Genomic DNA, 21872 nt, shown 5'->3' with positions numbered 1-21872 from the left:
GTTCATTCTTTTACTCATTTATACATTACCTGTGTGAATCTTTTCATCATCTAACTTGAATTCACCCAACCTTTCTTTGTCTTTCATTTAAATGCCTTGACTTTCAGGTGAACATACTGAGTTGCTAAAAAATCAGTTTGATGAAAGTGCTTGTGTTATTTCAAAAATAAAGAAATTTCATACACAAATTCCTTGAATAAATAAATATAAAAAGTACCAACCTGGTACCCTCAAAGAGACCTCTTTTCTATATAGATAATTCATAAGCAACAAGTCCTGGTTTGTTCTCTTTAATTCCATTTGCATATAATATTTCCCTTACATATTGAAGACACCTAGTATCTCTCCTTGCTTTTCCTGAAAACCGATGCTCTTCATGATTTTGAGCTAACACCTATTTTAAAAGGAACAAGATCAAAGGTCTTAACCCCAATAAGTGCCAAGCAGCTGGCACTAACAAAATTAGGCACAAAACACTTTATACACATGAGCAATTCTATCTATGTTAAGTCATACAATTAAACCTCTGCTTGTGTTTGTGTGACATGGAACTGAGCCAGAGTATTCAAAATCTTGCTGAATCAAAGCTTTTGCTCAGCATCCTTTTTTCTTTGTTTTTAATCAGACTTTTTTGTGGGCACATACTGATAGGAATCCTAGTTTAAAGAAGCACAGGTGCTTTGTTTCAAATAATCAAATTCCTAGTCACCACAAAAATCTCTGCTAGAGCTTTACTGTGAGAAAAAAAAATGGAGAACATGAAATTTTTTTTAAATTGGAGTAATATGCACACTCTTGGATCAGTACTTCCTGTGAGTTGTGTCAGTATCTACAGAAACATCACTTTTCTCAGTTTTAGCATTTCAGCTCTTGTACTTCTAGGATCTTCATGATGTATCGATGGGATTACTTTTACAAACTTCACTAAACACTTCATATTCATTCTCTGTTTACTACCCTTTCAAGATGCTTTTCATGTATTACGCAATATTACCAACTGGATTTCTAGGCTGGCTTTTTGCCTCCTCCCTTTGCTGAGAGGAATCCCACAGTACCCGCCTGGTGTAATGAAGGAGGCAGAAGGCTTGGAGAAGAAAACTGATGTCTAGTTTGCTCTCTAGGGAGTGTGTGAAGTCCAGCCTGACCAGCCACGTGCCCCAATAACCACAGGAGTAGAAGCCTACAGGACTGAGAAACAAATTCTCTATTAAATCCAAAGTAACTGTAAATAATACAGGATGTACCCCTGACTTGCCCAAAAACACCAGCTAAGGGAGATGGCCTAGGAAGGCTAAAGAGTGGTGGCAAATCTTTCCTAGAGCACTTAGCTGGCAGGGAGTAAAATTGCACTAGTAAATACAACAACTAAAACTTCAATCCTCTCAGAAATGCACTGAACCTGCAACTATAAATTAACTTACTTTTGTTCAGACTATAGAGAGAATTCCTGACAAGAGTTCATTGAATTGAGACATCAGTAAGGATCATTTTTACAAACCTGGTCTATCCTATATGCAAGGGAAAGAACACCAAAGAGAATGAGCATAATATAATTATTTTGAGTTGTTGCTGGCTGGTTTCAGCTAATAACAGTAGACTACTATCTCCTCTGCAAAATTTCATCTCCATTCATGTGGGACTGGCATCACTTCTTTCAGGAACTTGTATAAGAATGTTCTGCATTTGTAAAAATTTCACATAAGGGAAGGAACAATACACAGCATCCTTCTTGTATAATTGCCATTGTGTGTGAGGTTCTGGTCAAAAAAAGCATGATGGAACATATTAAAAAAATCCCTCCACATATGAATTATATTCTCAAACTTTTATGAAACTTTGATTTCTCTGGAAAGTAATATAGGAGTTCTCTAAAACCTTCTCAGAATATGCTTAAGCAGTGGAGAAAACACCAGGACTGTGCACAGAGCTAATAGCAGTTCTTTTACTAAAGCGCTGCACAAATATTTCAAAGAATTGGCTATAATTAAAGCATGGTGCATTCTGCTAGATGTTCAAAAATACATACTTTTCATAAGAAGAAGTCATAAGCCAGGAAGAATGAGTCACTGTATACAATTATAAGGCTTCTGGTGGAGTTCAGCCCATTTGTTAAGCCTTACACTTTCCCGGAGTGCAGGCTGTCACCTGGGCCTCACACAGAATCCTTTGAACACTATTCTGTCTCTCCAGCATTTCAGGGAGCATCCTATACACCAGTCACATGTCTAATACATTCAGAAACATCAGAATAATTGAAATGGAAGAGAAAACATATAAACAAGTGAAACCCCCATGATCTGGCTAGAAAAGCTGTAACTTTCAAATACCTACACAACCACAGATTAAAGACAACTTCTCATGTAACCATAACCCCATTTCACCCGTATTTATTTTCCCTGCCAAAATGAAAAGGCTTACAATTTACCTAAAAAAACTTGAAATGGATGAAAACAGAAAACATGACAAAGTCCTGAGTCCAGAGGGAGGATGGGGGAATCTGTTATTTTGAAAATTATTATAAACAAAAAAACCTTGGTATCACAGCAGATCTGGAGTGCTGGACACAGAGAGGAGGATTGGAACCATGATGTACACAGAGCACCTGGTACTGATGTGGATTACAAAGCCTGTGCCTACTGTCCTCCTTCTGGGACCCAGGAAGAGAGCACTGAACTCTTAGTGCTGGGGGGACCTGGGGTGAAGGGAATAAAAAATAAAACTCAGGGATGCAAAGGCCGCCGGCAGTTTTCATGCTTCATGAACACAAACAGGTCTTCCCAGTTACACTAGTAAACTATTTTCCATGCTAACTTGTTTTGGCAAGCAGAGGAAATAAAATGACTCATAAGACATACATGGCAAATATTTCCATTAACCATGTGTTCTTTTTCATCCTTCTGCCTTGACCAGAATTACCTCTGCACGCTATGACTGCACTGTCAAATAATACCACACTGAGCAAGAGGACAGCTGAGACTGATGAGCTCATTAATGATCTCCCACCTCCTTTCTGCTAAGGGAAGATAGCTCGCAGCAACCTGCACACAGCTGATGTGGATTAGCTACTGGCACCCTGCATGAGTTTAATGGCAAATAGGAGACGGCCTCCACCCTGTTCAAATCGCTCTGCTGTGAGTGCCGGAGGGAGCTGTCCTGGAGGCACACACAAAGGCAAGAGCATCTTCTCAGAAGTAAAGAGTCAGTACGTGGCCACTGTGGAACAGGCTGCACAGAGAAGCAGTGGATGCCCCACCCCTGCAAGTGTTCAAGGCCAGGTTGGATGGGGCTTGGAGGAGCACGGTCTAGCGGAAGGCATCCTGGCCCACAGCAGGGTGGTTGGAATGACCTTTAGGGTCCCTTCCACCCAAACCATTCTATGATAATTTACCACTTAGCCCATCACACTAACCATGTAGTTAATTCCCTTTACAGACAGGTCCTTAGGCATAAATTTGCTTAAAACCAGTCAGCTGCATCCCTTACAAAAGGCAGAAGAGTCCCCAATAGACATGTGACCACATTTCCAGCATCTTTAATATTCTCCTTCATTTCTGTGTGAAGTCTGAAGTCCCAGGAGCACTCTGAGGCAACAAACATCTTGTCTTCTAGATTAATTTCAACCATGGAGAAGTCCCTCATCTGTTTCATTAAACAACGAGCAAACACTGAGTAAAAGAAAGGGAGTAGTATCTCCCCTTTGGCACCAGCACTGGTTTATGAAAACATAAATATTCTTCTTGAAGAACTATCTAACTTGTTTCTCATCTCAACTCAGTATAAGGAAAATTTAAGACCCTTTTAGTTAGTCATAGAAGTTTATAGATCAGAGAAAAATGGCAGTCTTGGTATGAACTTGGCACAATAAATAAATAGAAAGACAAAACTCCCTAGATTGAAATGAGGCAAGAAAAAACAGTAAACCTGTGATAAAAAATTGTGGCACTAAGGAGCCTCATCTTCACGCAGTAAGCTTGGGATAAAAATAATAACTTGGAATCAAGTGACCTCATGAGAAAAAGAGCAATTGTTCCTTCACTTGATGAGCATTATTCTACCAAACATTGCACCTACAAAAAAACCAAAACCAAACAAACAAAATAAAACCCACCAAAAAAAAAAAAAAAAAAAAAAAAAAACCACGCAAAGGAAAGGGGAAAAAACGAAACTGCTCTGCCTCCTGAGCAAATGAAAAGAGCAATTAAACATGCTGCAATTAAACCACAGATCAAAACAGAACGAACAAGTCACCAAGTAGCAGTTTTATATCCTCTTCCTAGAAAGACTGTTGGCAGGCATTACAAACAAACAAACCACACTCACATTTAAATGACAATGTTATCCTAGTAAAGTACTTTGAAATCTGGATGCTCACCAGCTAGATCATTTCTCACAAATATCTGAGAACACTTATCTCTCCAATCTGTACAAATATGTATTGGAAGACTCTCCTCTTACCTGGACTATTCAGAGCACAGGTCACTCTAACATTAGCCAGCAAAGGTAAGATTTCTACCCTGCTGGTAAACCCCCTCCTACACATTCACATGCGAGGAACCCAGCACATCACCTCTTTCACTGCAACTTGCAAATGCATCATGACCAGCATGGAAAGTGCTTTGAACTGGGACCAAAATGCCTTTCCTACCCCCCGGTTCTTTTAGTAAGTTGCATCACCAGCATAACAGACCTTGCTAGCAGAGCTGCATCCTGACCTCATTGCATCAGTCCAAGCCAGGACTGCCAAGTCCCAGCAGTAAACCATGTCCCCAAGTGCCTCATCTACATATCTTAAATATATACATGAATGGTGACTCCACCACTTCCCTGGGCAGCCTGTTCCAGTGCTTGACAACCCTTCCATGAAGAAATTTTCCTAATATCCAAACTAAACCTCATCAGCACAACTTGAGACCATTTATTCTTGCCCTATTGTTTTTTACTTGGGAGAAGAGACCAACCTGCAACTGGCTACCACCTCCTTTCAGGTGGTTGTAGAGTGATAAGGTCCCTCAAGCCTCTTTCTCCAGAATAAAAAATCCCAGTTCCCTCAGCTGCTCCGCAACAGACTTGTGCTCCAGACCCTTCACCAGCTCTGTTGCCCTTTTCTGGACACACTCCAGCACCTCAATGTCCTTTTTGTACTGAGGGGCCCAAAACAGAACACAGAATTCGAAGTATGGCCTCATCAGCACCCAGTACAGGGGGACAGTCATTGTTCAGGTCCTACTGGCCACACTACTGTTGATACAGGCCAGGATGCCACTGGCCTTCTTGGCCACCTGGGCACACAGCTGGCTCATGTTCAGTGGCTGTCAACCAATACCCCGAGGTCCTTTCCTGAGCAGCAGATTCCCAAACCCTCTTTCCTAAACCCATAACACCACCCTGAGCATCCTTTCCTCCTATTATCTTCTATTTTACAATCTTTCCTGGTCTACAGTTCAATCTGATTATGCTTTGCTTTCTAATGCTCACACTACCATCAGTTACCTTCTCACTGTATATGAAACTGATTAAAAAAAATCACTTTCATTGTCATAGGTGCAACTCCTGAAGCTGGAATTAAAGGCCATACCAAAGTAAACGAAATTGCTGGAGAGCTGTTCTTCAGCAGCTCTTCAGCAGACAGAAGATGGTTTAATCTTTCACAAGCCCCCTATTTCATTCTCTGGGTATTAAGTGCCTAGGAATGTTGGGGACTTTTTAAGCTAATATATTATAAGAAACAGCAGAAAGGTTAACAAAAGCAGCACTGATGTTAGAATAAAGCATAAAATTTAGCAAGAAAAGCAAGCTGTACTGTGCAATGAAAAAGAATAAGAGGTAGAAGAAAAAAAGAAAATTACTTCAAAAACAATGCAGGAAAAAATAGCACAGAATCTATTTTAGAAACTGAAAATAGTCCAAGAAAGACAGCAAATGAAAGCCCAGTTTACTGACTCAAAAAATGTATTGAATAAAAAGTGGGCTGCAGTCCACAAACTTCAGACATGTGAAGAGCAAGTAAGACAAATCAAGCTGTGGCAGCAATATGCAAACAAGCAGATTGCCCTTAAAAACAGGTACTGGAAACATTTGAAATTATCACTGACAGTCATTGTTGGCACTTAACTCACATGCAGTGACAACACCATACATTTCTACTGTCTAAAATCAAGTGAGCTTGACTTGCTGATCCTTCATTTGTGCAGATGCAAACCCTGACTGAAACTGCTGGGACCACACCCCATGGAAGTGAAGACACCACAGCATAGGTATCTTTCATTCTAGCTTCATCTTAGCTGACACAGAGAGAAAACTAAAATTACTCCAGGATTCTTTTGCCTGCTGATGCATCTCAGTCTCCAATACAACCAAGGCTTTTAGACCATGAACAGCAAATCCTCCTCATTTCCTTCCTTAGCCCTGGACTGTGTAATTACAATTCTCAAATAAAGTGTAGGTATGACAAAGGTGAAAAGTAATTGTAAAGATCACACTTCAGTGGTAGTCTCTAGTGTGCTTCACAGCTACTCACTTCAAGTATGCATCTCCATGGCTTCTGGATACACTGGGCTAAGTTCACTTCAGAGAAATTTCAGTAGTTTGGGTTTTTTCCACTGGAAGAATCAGGCAGAAATGAGCTGCAGTGGGTGGCATCAACATGCCCAGTTCAGGCACAGGGAAACAGCCTTTGGAGCATGTTGCAGAATACATTTGCCCATTCCACTTGTGCTAAGCACAAAGGTGTCCTACAGAAAGCACAAGTGGCATTAAGAGCCATAACAAAAAGAACAAGCAGGTTGATCAGAGGGCTTGATCCAACTCTGCCATAAGAAATGCTAAAGAGGCACGCACATATTAGGAAGTGCAACCCCTCTCCAGGAATATTGGTAGCAAAAGGAGGATTTACATCCCAGTGTCAGTCTGGACTGAGGCACTTGCCAGCCAGTACAATCATGGATGTTCACACTTGCAGAAAGGATATAAAAAAAAGAAGTTGAGATGGCAATGTTCACCTTGCTCACCTTTTGATCTAAGACTAAGAAGTTGCATAGCCATTGAAGTGGTAAAATTTAATTCAGTGTCTTCATTCACTTTCAGATCAAAATTACAACTCCCTCCTAGGAGGATGGCCCAGACAGAAGGCAAACAACTAGAAAAGAAATGCTATGAGTCTAACTCCTGTGAAAAGGAGTCTGAGTTTTCATTCCTACACCAAACTCCTGGAATTTTGTAGATATTTCGCCTTTAAAAAGTAGGAAAGGGCAGCAGCATAGCAGTAGGATTCATCTAAGCACCTGGACAGATATCTACAAATGTAGATACCGACACCTGAGCTAATTCCATATAATCCATACAACCCACAGAGAGAAACACGCTTTCAGGAAGAGTCAGCCCATCCTGAAGTAAAACATCTGAGCTCTGCTAAATACACTTGAAGAGATTATTTCTCTTATAGAGTGTCTGGCAACTTTTTCCAGTGAAAACCACCTATTCCAGTTGGGGAAGGTTAAAGATACAGGAGTATTATCAGATTCTGGGAATGGGTACATACTGTTCTTAAACCCTTCCCTAAGTTCTTATGCTCCCCCTTAAACAGAGAATTATCACTGCAGATCTCACTCTAGCTCCTACACTTTATCTGTGCACAAACACTTCCAGCAGACAAAATCAAATGTCTAAGCATGGCAGCATTAACTTCAGATGAAAGCTTATATCCTGCTATGTTAAACTAAAAGCATCCTCAGTGCAGTAAAATAAGTGAAGTGTTTAGTACACATGAGCATAGAATTGTATATACATCAGTACTTAAGAAGCTGTCAGCTTTATTTAGCTTAATTCATATAATGAACATAACAAGCTGCTTTTAACACTGTCTGTTAGAGGATAAGTTGAATGAAAGCCCTTTTTCACTCCACTATATGAAAATAAGTAAATGCATTTTAATCCTTTACTTTGTTTTGCTACTAGAAACATCCCTCTGGTATCAATTTTACCACATTTCTCAGGTACTGTTGAAGTGTGAATATTAACAGCATTAACAGAGGGAGGATGTTGATTATACCACAAAATCACTTTCCCCCATATTTCTCACTTGAATAAAAAGGCAGTATTAAAAAACTCAGGTTGAATAAAACCCACTTTCCTAAAGCAAGTTTCATTAACAAGGTTACACTTCCTCAATCTTCTCTTCAGATGGAAAAACCCAACAAAAAAAAAAAAAAAAAAAAACCAAAACAACAAAACCAAACAAAAAACAACAACAGAACTAAGCCCCACAACACCAAAGAATCCCAAATATTTATCCTCTTCCATGCACCATGTGAGATCTACAACAAGGACATTTCCATCCTTTTTCAGATTTAATTATAGAAACAGCAGTTTTTTCCTCTAGTCACTGGTGATTCAACCTGTATTTCAAATAAAGCTCATTTATACTCAGGGATTCACCATTTTATCTTTCATTTTCCAACAATTTTACTGAACCATAGCAACAGCTAAGTATTTCTTTGTAAGTTTCTCATTAGCTGTCAAATATTACAGACACTTTTTTTTAAGCCTAGTCTTACAAACCATAATTTTTTTCATAATATTTTTTATTTACTGTACCCTAAAGAAGTACAAGAATAAAACTACAGTGCAAAGACACACATTTTATGCTTTTCAAAACATCCAGCAGTGACAAACTGGTGCAGAAACATTAGAGTACTACTCAGTAAGCATTTGGTATTTGACAGGCAGCAGCATTATGTGAGCATGAGGTTTTTTTAAGGATCAGGATAAGCAAACTTTGAAGGTGAAGCCAACGCAAGTCATTCTGCAATGCAGAACATGCTTCCCTGTCAGCTGGAAATAAGTAACTGCATGCTTGTTCTGCTCTAAGGTAATATCACTTCATTAATCTATCAGCAGTGCAAAGGAAATTTTAAAATCATTTATAAAAATACCAGATATCCAGCATGAGATGCACCATATCTCAGAGACTTGGGCAAAACAATCATAACAGAGCAACATTTTTAGCAGCTGACCAAGATTTCTATGAAAGGCAGAAGTCACATGTCTGAATGAAAGTCATTCTACAGCTGAATTCATGATCCCAAACAAAGAATTCTACAACTTTAACCCAATTAGCACAGAATTTGAGGGTTCTTTTAAATCATTTCAGAATGAGTAGCAACTTTTTGTCCATTATGTCTAAGGAAACCCAGGAAGCATGTAATAATAGAAATTTAAGAAGTAGAATCGTCTAAGACAGTTGTCTCACAAAGTGCTAGTAGTACATAAAGTAGCATACAGTGTGGTTTTTCACCAACTTCCTTAAGTCTAAATCTAAAATGAAGACTGCTTTAGACTTAAAGCAAATCACTTATGTCCTCTGAATGGTAACCGAACCATTCACAAAGTGAAGACTCACAAAGTGAAGACTCACAGAAGTTTCATTCCCTGAAACGCCCAACTCTTGGCTATGAATTTCCATGGGCAAATTCATGTTTTGACCTGTCAACACTATTAAAATATCTACCCCCCTTAACATAATTCTTTTAATTGCAAGAAACTGTTGTAACTGTGGGGCTGTTGCAGCTTCCCAGGGGAGCCAAGACTGTTACCTTCGGGGTTGACATGAACTCCTGCCTGTCCAGGCAGCCTCAAAGCCTCAGATACCTTTGCCAGACTGGCAGCACTGTTGCCTCTAAGTAACTCAGGCTCAGCTGCCATCAGCCACCTCTTACACAACTTTTAATCTGAGCTAGAAAGTAAGACAAGGGTAACAGCCTGAAGGGACACTGAATTTGTCGCTACCATTCCCATAATGCCTGCCATCACTCAGTCTTATGTCTGAGATACAAACCCTCCAACCTACGCAACCACAGGTAGATGCTGTCAGGATCCGAGAAGAACCTGGCAGCTTGGGCTGCAGACAGATGGAACGTGCCACAAAGTAACCCAAACACAAAACAGTGTCTGAAAGCATAAAACTTCTGCCATCAAATCCTTCCCTTCTCATATAAGACAAAACAGACAGAAAGGAAGATTAACACACTGAGCAGTAGGAACAACTGAGTACGACACTTGGAAAAGAAAACAATAAGCCATGGTGCATACCACTCGATGTGACAGTGTCTACCAGCTGCTGTTTCAGAACGTGCGTAAGGAAAGCCCACAGCACATGTAACAAAACAACCTGCCTCTATGTCAGCTTTAAATCATCTTTTCATACAGCCTGGCTTAACATAAAAGCAAGAAACTTTGTGTTTTTAGTTTTCTTTTAAAATATTTTCACTAAAACTCAACGTTTATATCAGCATCTACATATTTTTGGGCTCTGGCCTCAATAATGATTTGCAGCAATGAGCTGCAATTACAGAACAAGTGAAAGGCATCTAAATCTCAATTACTTTTGCGTTTCATTCAATGCACCATTTTTCTGGTTTTCCAATATAAAAGGAATGGAAAACTCTAGGAGCCTTGCTTTGAATACTTTTAAAAATGTCCTCTGAAGTCAATAGTATAAGCTGCCATGCAGTTATGCTTCCTCTACATTCAGTGTTATCTCAAGGTGGAGCTGCCACTGCTGAGCACTAAAATCAAGATAGCAACAAACAGGCAAACTACAAAACAAGAGGTAGATACATATACTTAAAATAATATATCCCCCAAGTTTTAGTATTATTCTCAACCCACTCCTCATGCTGTTATTTTGGTAATTTTAAAACTCCATGTCTGTTTAAACAGGCATGCTTCCCTGACTTATCACAATACTACCTAGAGTATTTTGTTGAGCTAACAGCTAATTTTAACAGCTCTCCTTTATTTGCAGTTTTGTTGCCCATTGGCAATATTATTTTATCGACAGCAGTGCCTCCCCTTAGGCTGAATTAGCCATCTTACACCTTGATCTTTTTAAAAACAACTATGTCCTTCTGGTTTCTTGGCAAATGAGATTAACTGCCCATGCTATAAAAAAAAGAAAAATAAATTAGGAATTCTACTTTATTTATACTACAGTGACCAATAAAAAATAATCTCCTTTTCTAACTAACTTCCTGTTATTTAATCAGTTTAAAGTTTATTATGGTGCTTTCCCTCTGGACACTGACTCTCATTCAGTGGTTGACTCAGCTGCAGTGATGCACCCTCTCATGTTCTGCCAGCCTTCTACCAGGTAGGGTTGTCAGGGCTGGACAGAAAGCAAAGCCTCCCCTCAGCAAGTCCTAACTTAAAATCAACAGCAAGAACACAGACCACTGGTAACATCAGTTTGCATTAACATGCTGGGCTGTAGACTGAAAAGGCTAAAAACATTCTCCATGCCTCACCTGATCCCTCCTGCCACAAAGAATAATGTCAAAGAAAGGGCTGGGCAAGAGAGTTACTATCTGGGTCATGCCATGTAAGGTTGCTCTGGAACACTAAGTCAACCACCTTAATCAGTGACCTCTTTAAAAAACTGCATCTACATGTAAGCATACGTCAAACATGAGCCACCTATCTTTGCTTCAGAGAAATTATCCATGCTTTCAATGAAAACAGCAGTATTTATCTCTGGAAAATAACTACTACAACTATTAGAACTATGAAATGACGATTTCATGAAGTTTATGAAAACTAGATGTAAAAGCTCCTTGCTTTTGATTTCCTAAATCTTTTCTGAAGTGTTTAAAACATGTTAGTCACTCTGGTTTCCATTTTTTTACTCAAATACACACCTGTATTTTTTTTTTTTACCAGCTGTACTGCTAAACCTTTTCAGAAAGCCAAGCTAATACCTAATCCAGGCAATTCAGCATGCTTCCATATTATTAACTGTGTTCTACATAATTTCCTAATATGTCGGTTTTACCATACTTCATAATTATTGCCCAACAGGCAAGAGAATCAAGATATCACAAATTATTTTAATAATGACACCTTACGCAAAGAGGTTATTTAAGTTCTCAGTAACATACTTATTTTAATCATTGCATTGTGGCTGATGATTTTAGCCATCCATGTCTCCCAGATTTTTCTTCTTTTTAAGTAAGACACTTTTCTGTCCACATGTTCTGCAATTTCCCCTTGGACTTTTTAGCTTCATGTCTCCCAGATTTTTCTTCTTTTTAAGTAAGACACTTTTCTGTCCACATGTTCTGCAATTTCCCCTTGGACTTTTTAGCTTCCTTCTTTCTACTGCTAGCTATGAATACATTCTCCTGGACTTCAGCATGGTTAGATTTCCACCTTTCAAATAATCTCTACTCGGCAGACAAACCGACCCTTAGCCCTTAGGCTTATCCTTACCATCCTACACCCATTTGTCCAACCTGCATTCAGAGACATCTACTAGCTTTGTGAACATGCTCCATCATCTAGGACACAGTGCTTTTATTCCTTGACTTATGACTACTCCTTCTGGTCTCCCTTTATTAAGGTTAGGTCTTCCAAAAGCTCCCTGGTCATATCAATTTTTCTTACCTGCTGCTAAACTTTCTTAACCTTCATACAGAGTGTTAACGTGCTATTTAGGAGGTCAGCTAATACTGTCTGCTACATACTTTGTCTAAGCTTAAATATACATTTTAAGGGATAATTTTGCCACTTAATGGAAGTGCCTTTTGCAAAGCAGGACATTCATATGGCCACTTTATGCCAGCTTAAACTGACTCCCTCTTAACTACCACCTCCAGGCAATACTGGGAGGGGGGTTAAGTGCTCCTTTTTGTTGTTGTTGCACCCATCACACAGCTCTCCACCTTGGATGCTTTATTGCAATATATTGTTGATAACTACAAGAACACCACACTGCAGACTCTGGGATCAAGCTAAAATTTTCACACTTTATCATTCACTAATTAATACAGCTTTTGTGAACCATCGCCGTTTGTTCTCAGGAGGAAACCTTTATAATCCTGGTAGTCATTAATACTAAAAGGCAATAAATGTGCACTGGCACTGGTGCTCCTAGATAGCTGTAGATGAGTTGGAAAACAGCCAGGGTAGTACCACAGAGACACTGAGTAGAGTAGGAAATAAAGTGTTTACTTACACACAAACCTGAACAACCAGTTTTATTCAGCATACTACTGGATCAGGACAACTGTTAGGATAGAAAAATGGTATAGCCCTAGACAACCAAAAAAACAGGCAGGGCTTCATGCTGATAAGCACCATTTTCCTAGAAAAGAGGATTTTAGAGATCAAGGTAGGTAAGGTACAATTTGCTTCAAATATCTTGATATCAAATATCTCCATTCCTCAAATATGAACCATGCTTGTGAGTTCAAGGGCATAAGCAGCATTTTTCTCCAAAGTACTAAAAGACCTAAATGATCATAATGTAAAGAAATTGAATACAAAACAGAGCTGCTGAAACATGGGAATCCTGAAAAATAGGCCTCCTCTCACTTAGCAAAATTGTTTTCCCCAGACCACTAGACATCAACATGGTGAGAATTTCTACAGTAGTTCTGAGAAATTCTCTGCTGCTTGAGCTTTAAGAGCTTTGTTTAGCTCTTGGGGAATAGACAAGAGACTGATAAATGCTAGAGGCTACTAAGCAATACCTGCTAATGCTAAAATGTTCATCAAGTTTTATAGATGAGTTAAAACAAAGGAAAGTTCATTGATTTGGAGAAAAAATGGAAGAGGAGAAAGGGTAATGAAATAGGGTAGAAAGCTCAACTTAGTGAAACAAACAGCCACAGACCTTGCTATTCCACAGCTGGAACACTATGCTCTTACCGCAAGGCTGGAGGACATTAAAAAAATATACACACCTTTAAAAAATTTTATTTCCCAGTGGTTTAAGCATTTTACTGAACTCAAGAAACATCAACAGCCAACCATCAAACACTGCTGCACTGCTCTGCCCCATCACCAGTGCACAAGTAGGGAATAATGAAGAGCCTGCAGCACACTGGGAGGGTGTCCTGCTGTGCTCCACAGCACTGCAGCCCACACAGGCAGCCTGGCAGTTGCCCCACACCATGGGATGGGTGATCCCTGCAGTGCACACTGCCTGCATTGGGAGACACTCCCGGAATGCAAGTTCAGCTCTCGCCAGCCATACTCCTGCTTTTCCTCCCAGAGGAGCACAACAGAGGTTGTCCTGGGAGGATACCAAAGGACAATTGTTCCAACAATGGCAGATAACACAAAGTCCTGAATACCTCCCTCAACTCCCTGCTGTCATGAACATGGAGGAACACAGCTGTACCAAGAAGCATTGCATGGCCCAGAGAGAGACCTTGATATTAAAATGGGAATTTCCAAATAATTGCAAAACAACTGTCTTTGAGGCAACAGTGAGCACATAACCACAGCATTCTTCATCAGGTTATCTATTCATCATCTTCCCATCATCTGCCCCTTCTTGACAGTTCAGTAGCTCCTGTCCTCTGCTTCACCCCACACAATGGAATCCTTCCTGTCATTGTGATCAGGAATAGTCAGCATAGACTCATTAAATCATGCTTGACCAACCCAATTGGCTTCTACAATGAAACAACTAAATGGATGGATGAGGGGAAAGCAGTGGGTATTGTAAACCTTGACTTTAGCAAGGATTTTGACACCGTCTCTCACAACATCCTTATAGACAAATTCAGGAAGTGTGGACTGGATGAGCAGACAGTGAGGTGGAACAGCAGATCCCAAAGGGTCATAATCAGCAACACAGGGTCTAGTTGGAGGCCTGTCACACCAATGTCCCCCAGGGTTCTATACTGAGCCCAGTACTGTTTAACTTCTCCATCAATGACTTGGTTGAAGGGACAGATTACTCTGAATCAAGTTCACACAAAGCTGAGAGGAGTGGCCAACACCACAGAGGGCTGTGCAGCCCTTCAGAAGGGCCTTGACACCTTGGAGAGATGGGCAGAGAGGAACTTTTGAAATTCAACAAGGGCAGATGCAGGGTGCTGCACCTGGGAAATAATAAACTCACTGAGCAGCATAGGCTGGGGGCTGACCTGCTGGAAAGCAGCTCTGCTCCTTCCAAAGAAGAGTCCAGGGGTGCAGGGACAACAAGCTGTCCATGAGCCTGCAGCGCCCCTGTTGCTAAAAAGGCCAGTGGTACCCTGGGATGCCTTAGGGAAAGCATTGCCAGCAAAGCAAGGGAGGTGGTCCTGCCCCTCCACTCAGACCCAGTAAGGCCACGTCTGGAGTGCTGTGTCCAGTTCTGGGCTCCTCAGTACAAGAGAGACATGGAGCTCCTGCAGCAGGTCCAGTGGAGGACTATGAAAATTATTAAGGTACTGGAGCATCATTTCTAGAAGGAAAGCTTAAGGCCTGTTCAGCCCCAAGAAGAGAGGGCTGAGAGGGATCTCACCCATGTATCTAAAGGGAGGGTGCCAAGAAGATGGATCCACAACCTCCTCAGCAGTGCAAAGCACTAGGACACAAGGCAATAGGCAGAAACAGATGCACAGGAAGTTCCACCTGATTATGAGAAAGAACTTCTTTACTGTATGGATGACCATGCACTAGAACAGGCTGCCCAGAGAGGTTGTGGAGTTTCCCGCCGGAGTTATTCAAGAACTGTCTGGATGCAATCCTGTGCAATGTGCTCTAGGATGACCCTGATGAAGCACAGAAGTTGGATCAGATGACCCACTGTTTTCTCCTCCAATCTGACCTGTTCTGTGATTCTGTAATCTAAATGTCAGCTTTGGGATGAGCTCAGAAGTGTATGTACCAAGCAGTGGGCACTATTAATTGTACATGTCTATCAGCTAACTGTTCTTACACTAGACAATACAACTTGAAGTAACCCCAAACAAGAGAAAAGAAGTAAATGGTAAGTGCTGAAAACTCAGGAAGACCCTGAGCTATAAAGATATGTGCAGGGAGAATATTCTGAGAAACTCTTAGAGCTTCTGCAAACCTCTGAAGTTGGCCAAGGCAAAGTGCTGATGGATTGCTGGCTAAAACACAACTTCCACCTTACATGTGTTAACGGGGTCACACATAATTCACTTTGATGTTTATGAAGTTCTCCAATACAAATGTAGTACAGTACAGCACTGCCATGGAGCTTGTTTCACTGAACACCATCTCACAGCGGCCACAAGAATTTCCACCGATATTCCTGGTTCTTATATACTTGTCCTGAATAAGACTCTGACTTGGAAGGAATATCAGAAGCTTTTCCTCTAGTTCTGTACCATCCAAACTGTGTTGGAATTCAATAAAAAAACACCTGCTGAAAGCATACCACTCTTCCTTGATGGAGAGACGTGCTCCAACAGAATCTGCACAATCCCTAGGAAGGCTGAGCTTTGCGACGGGGCCTCAGATGCTCTGTAGCTCGTCTGTGCCTGAAGCACAGTGTCCCACGTTCCTTTCCATTCCATATGGCATTCTGCCATCTCTTTGAGATGGGCAGTGCTACTGGCAAGAGACTGAACTGCTTCTCTCACCAGAAGTACAGTGTTTTCCTGGCTTCTACGCTTCATCATGAGATGTGGAGTCTACCTAAAACTGCATCAACAGCATAAATATGAAAGCACACTGGGATGAGCTGACATGCCAGCTCAACACACATAAAGGTGTGAAGTCTTCCCATGGAAAAACTAACAAAATAGGAATAGTTATGAGATAATTATTTCCAAGGTAAACTTCACTCCTTAAATGAATGACCAAAAAGCATGTGTAGATGTGGCACATTGACCTTAACATCAAATTAATCTACACTGACTGAAGTGTAGATCAGACTAGTTTATTCTGCATTAGAGACTTATTTGCCATGAAGTCGGTGAGAGAATGATCTGCTACTTACTTTCTCCAGATTTAACCCTGTTATGCTGTTTGAGGCTATCATCTCCAAGCCACTGGAGCCTACCTTCAACAAATGATTTAATTTGGTGTCTAGTAACATGAGTATAGAGCCTCCATCATAGTAAAAAATGAAACAAGCACAGAAGAAATACACCAAGTTCTGAAGTTCACTAGCTATGCTTTTATTCTCCAGTAGTTAGTTCCTAAGTTAAAAATGCAGGATTTTACTAACAGGTGGTGGATTAATGGCTTTGACATAAATGTTTTGGTTCAGTCCCTAGATGCAGCAGGAAGGCACTATTATATACTTATACTCCACAAATACAGTCAGGTCAGCCTGCATTAAGGTGATAAACACTGGACTGATTCAGAACAGCAGTTAAAATTTCTTATTCACAAAGGAAAGGATGTGAAAGGACATGAACACTCAGGCCTGCAGAGCAGATCAAAAGTGTTACCTCCTGATACAGTTTAGGGCAGAAGAAAGCTTCTAATGTCAATATAGCCACAGACTTAATATGCTAATGAAGAAGATGCAGCAATATATAATGTGAGAATAAACTCCACCCACCCAGCACTACAGACACTACCAACATTATATGTTAGAACTTGGCCATTTATGTAAGAGGACGCCACCCGAATTAATCCTTCTTCACTGAAACCAGATAATAAATCTTATGTACAATATCAATTATTAAATTTAAAGTGAAGCAATGTTTGACAGTACTTCCCTATCACATTTATCACCTACTTTTAATACTAACCAATCTTCTGTGGATATTAGGAGTTACTGCAACATATCAAAACTGTACCTAAGAGTCACATCAAACCCTGTAACTTCTGATCAATAGTACACAAACACGCTTTATATCAAACATTAAATACAAGAAAAAACCAATCACGTTAACAGAACACCATTTCACTACCTTGATCATTGGGAACACAGCTAATCTTGAGCTTGAAAGTCTGTCAAGCTCCATGTCATTAGATAGAGTTGCCTTCGCTTGTTATATTAAACAGCTACAATGTTTCAGGTATCTTTCTCCCATATATATAAACTCAACAGCAGTTTAAGTCAATGTTAATAGTTAACTTCTTCAGAGAATGGTTAAGAACCCTTAAGCTAAACATTGTATTGCTTTCCAGAGGTATTGGAAAGACAATAAAAAAACACAGACATAACCTACTGAAAACAAATTATTTCATAATCAAAATTAATTTGAAAAAATGTTTTAGATGTCTAGAAGAATCAAAGAAAACACAGCACCTTATAAAATCGAACTTACTGTTTTGGTAGTTAAGTTCTGGTAGCCCCAAAGATGTTTCAGGCCTACAATGTAGTAACAGGTACTCTCTATAAATGGTTTGCAAAGATTTTCCATAAGCTGCCTGCCATTAACCTAAGCACTCATTATAAAGACAGAAAAGGGGAGAAAAGATCCAGAAAAATGAACCTCCTACCAGACATTTGCACCTCACCATGTCTTTCTTTAAATCATTTAAACCCCGGTCAACACGTGCAGAGTGGTTTTATTATGACGCTGCAAACAAACATAACACATTCATGCTGTAATTAAGCAACAATCTTCCAGGCTAGGTCAGTCTGTCAGGGTGACTGTCAAGAGTCAAAGGTGATAAAGTTTGAGTTGCAGTGAGAGTATAGAAGAGTGCTTCAGATTAGAAATCCACACAAAATTGACTTGCTATTTTCAAGATCAATTTTAGCATGGTTTTTATCAACAAGATTGTGATGTAATTTTACTGAAAGAATACACAAAACATATGTACTTGTGATCACTTCAATGAAGAAAAAAAAAATGAAACACCACACTGCTAAGAAAAGCCTGCAAAAATCGATGAGCTAATGCAGCCTAGCACACTTTGGAAGATGCCATTCACCTCTGGGAGAGGTTCTCCCATTCACTCACCAGGGAACCTGGCAAACCAGCAAGTGTTTTGCGTAGTCATGTGTAAAATTAGATTTCTGTTGTGCAAGCTAACATTCTACTAATATTTTCATTCACAAGAGACCCAGTGCTTAATTAACATTTATACTGATTCTCAAGCTATTTACCGACACAAAGGAGGTGGTGACTTGATAGCATGGTTCCTTAAACACAGCCCTAAATACAAATATAGTTTTTGCTCCTCTCTACCACATTTTTACAATTTAAATTTGCAACTTCTCTTCAACTGCAAGTAATAACTGTCTCAAAATAAACCCCAACAACAAGAAAAAAAAAAAAGGAAAAAAGGAAAAAAAAACAACTAAACAAAAAAATCCCAGGCAAACAAAAAAGCTACTACAGCCTATGTTTGTAAGAACAAGGAGAACAAGTATTGCTTTCCTGTGATAATTTGTTCCAGTTTGCAGTTTTGCCTTTGGAAGCAAGCAGAGGCAAAGGAGATGCAGTACCACAGAATAATGCAGAATCATCTGTATCATTACCTCAGTTTTGCATCTAAAAGTACAGCAATATGGTTGTAATGACAGCTCTCAGCCACTGGAAGTTCCACCTAAAATCATATATTGGGCTCCTGTGATGGACATGGAGCTAATATTCTTCATAGTAGCTGGTATGGGGCTTTGTTTTGAATTTGTACTCAAAACAGTGTTGATCATCCTAGAATGGTTTGCATTGGAAGGGACCTTAAGGATCATCTAATTCCAACCTCCTGCCATGGGCAGGGACACCTCCCACTAGACCAGCTTGCTCAGAGCCCCATCCAACCTCACCTCGAACACTTCCAGGGAATGGAGCAGTCACAGCTTCTCTGGGCAACCTGAGCCTGTGAACACCAAGCTGTTTTTGTTATTGCTGAGCAGTGCTCATGCAGAGCCAAAGCTTTTGCTGCTTCTCACCAACCCCACCAGTGAGGGGGCTGGAGGTGTACAAGGAGTTGGAAGGGGACACAGGCAAAATAGCTGACCCCAAATGACTCAAGGGATATCCAGTCCATATGGTGTCATTATCAGCATGTAAAGCTGGGACTAGAAGAAAGACTAGAACATTGGTAACCATGGCATTTGTCATCCCAAGCCATCCTTACACATGATGGAGCCCTGCTGTCCTGGAGTTGAACATCTGCCTGCTCATGGCAAGTATGGAATGAATTCCTCATTTTGCTTTCTCTAATAAACTGCCTGTCTCAGCCCACTGGTTTGGTCACTTTTTTCCTTCTCATTCTCTCCTCCATCTCACCAGGGGACAGTGAGTGGCTGCACATGGCTGAGCTTTCAACTGGGGTTAAATCACAGCAGTTGCTTTTTAATAAACCCTACAAAAAACAATTTGCTTCTGGAGGCATATCAACTGGCAAATTTTGTGAGTTAACACTGTCACCATGTTGACAGGCACTCAACTTTACTCCTTCCTAAGACATTCAAGATTGTCAAAACTGCAACCCTAGTCACAACATTGTACTTAAAGCAATAATGAGCACCCATAAAGGCAAGATAATTATTCTTCATAAAATAAAATCTTCACCAGATAACTATAGGTCATATTACTTTTTTTGAACGTTTGCAACTTTTAAATGAGCCACCAGCCAGAAAAATTAAGCTACTTTATCACAGAGCTTTTATAAGTAGCAGACTATTTCCAGATCTATCAGTTTATCCCACTATTCAATAGTGATGAGTGAAATCAACACCATACATTCTTACTTTCCCAATCAAGTATGTTTTACATTACTCACTAAATCCCAACCTGTGTACAGTGCGTTAAAGCATCTAACATGCTACTAATACAGGTTAATTTGATATCTCAATTAGTCAGACTTCTATTGAAAACTATTCATACCTGAGCACTGCTGTCTTCAGTATTTGCCTTGATATTCTCAGTTAAGGAGAAGTAACACAGCGAAGTTCAAGTGCTGTCTATGTGATAACAGGAATCTAAAAAGCCTCTAAGAAATAACTGATAGCTTCCTAGCTGACAGCATTTGCTCAGCATCCCTTCCTGTATGGAAAGGTTATACCTTGCTTCCTTTATAATAAGCAAGTACTTTGTTCTAATTGTTAACAGGAAAGAAAATATGACTGTTATACAACTACTGAACAACATCCAAACTTAAGCTCCTTGTTCTCCTTGGGGCTTCCAATATAAGGGAAGTAACTTCTGCTGGCATCTCCCAAGAGTAACTCTTCAGACAAGACAATATAGGCCATGCTTAAAAAAAAAACCAAAAAAAAAAAGGCACTCAAACCCCCATGTTTTTAAAATACTGAGCATCAAAACATTTTTGAAGATAATTAAGGAAACCCTCTTAACTACTGATTCCCTTACTTGATTGCAAAATTAATATGAAGAGAAGTTACAAATTGGTGTTATGTTGCAGTTGAGATTAAAAACTTATTCTGATTCCTAAAAAATTCAAGAAAAAAATCCCAGCACTTTGAGGCTCCATAGTTAATTCCTTAGATTTTATTATGTCACTGCAAATCCACTGTCAAGCAAGGCTGGTATCAAAAGTGAAACTAACAGTACATTACAAACTGAAATCAAAATCCTTTTGCATTCCAAGGAAAACTACATACAGTTGTAAATAACAGGTGTTCAGAATAAAAGAACACCTTCAGTTTTCCATCAGTGTTTATCAACTTTATGACTTGTACCCTTAAAAACACCACCTTGAGGGCTACTTGAATTAAAAACCATGCAGTGAAACCTAGTCACTGCATGCATTTTCCCAAAGCTGTAAAACACACCAGGTAATAGTGTGTACCACAGCCCAAGACCACAGAAGGTGCCCAACGAGCTGGTTTTATCAAAGGAAAAGATATCCAAGACACCCACCAACTATCAGACAAAACATCAAGAATTATCCAAGTTTGTTTTTCACACCTCCACACTTTCTTTTTAAGAGATGAGAATTGTCTCTACAATTACATCAGCTACACCAGGAACAAGTAAAGAACGCCAGTACTTCAGACATTACACTTTCAGAAGCTGCATCTGCTCCCATTTGGAGGGAGCATTTCAAAGCAGGGAAAATAACCTGTCCCTTGCCAAACTGGAAAGGTGATAAAAAAAAAAGTTTAAAAATTTGACAAGTATCAAATCAACCCATTAAGCAAACCCCATAACACAAGTAATTTGAAATCTTTTTAGCAAAGTCATGCAGTAAACATC

General features: G+C 39.9%; 1 protein-coding gene across 3 annotated transcripts in view; it reads right to left on the bottom strand.

Moving 5' to 3' along the window:
- RSF1 (remodeling and spacing factor 1) overlaps positions 1-21872 on the bottom strand; it is a 61445-nt gene that overhangs the window by 37335 nt on the left and 2238 nt on the right. The window contains exon 1 of one of the 3 annotated variants that reach the window (XM_068181713.1): positions 2917-3004. The exons of 1 other annotated variant lie outside the window; for it this stretch is intronic. In XM_068181713.1, coding sequence (XP_068037814.1) covers positions 2917-2989 — 73 coding nt within the window. In that variant the 5' untranslated portion in view covers positions 2990-3004. Of the gene's footprint in view, positions 1-2855; positions 3005-21872 lie in introns of those variants that run through there. One more of the 3 variants, XM_068181714.1, reaches the window with a different exon arrangement.

Source organism: Anomalospiza imberbis, chromosome 2 (genome assembly GCF_031753505.1).
Source record: "Anomalospiza imberbis isolate Cuckoo-Finch-1a 21T00152 chromosome 2, ASM3175350v1, whole genome shotgun sequence".
NCBI lineage: Eukaryota > Metazoa > Chordata > Aves > Passeriformes > Viduidae > Anomalospiza > Anomalospiza imberbis.
The sequence above is the reverse complement of the archived record's forward strand: the minus strand, read 5'-3'. Positions and strand labels throughout refer to the sequence as shown.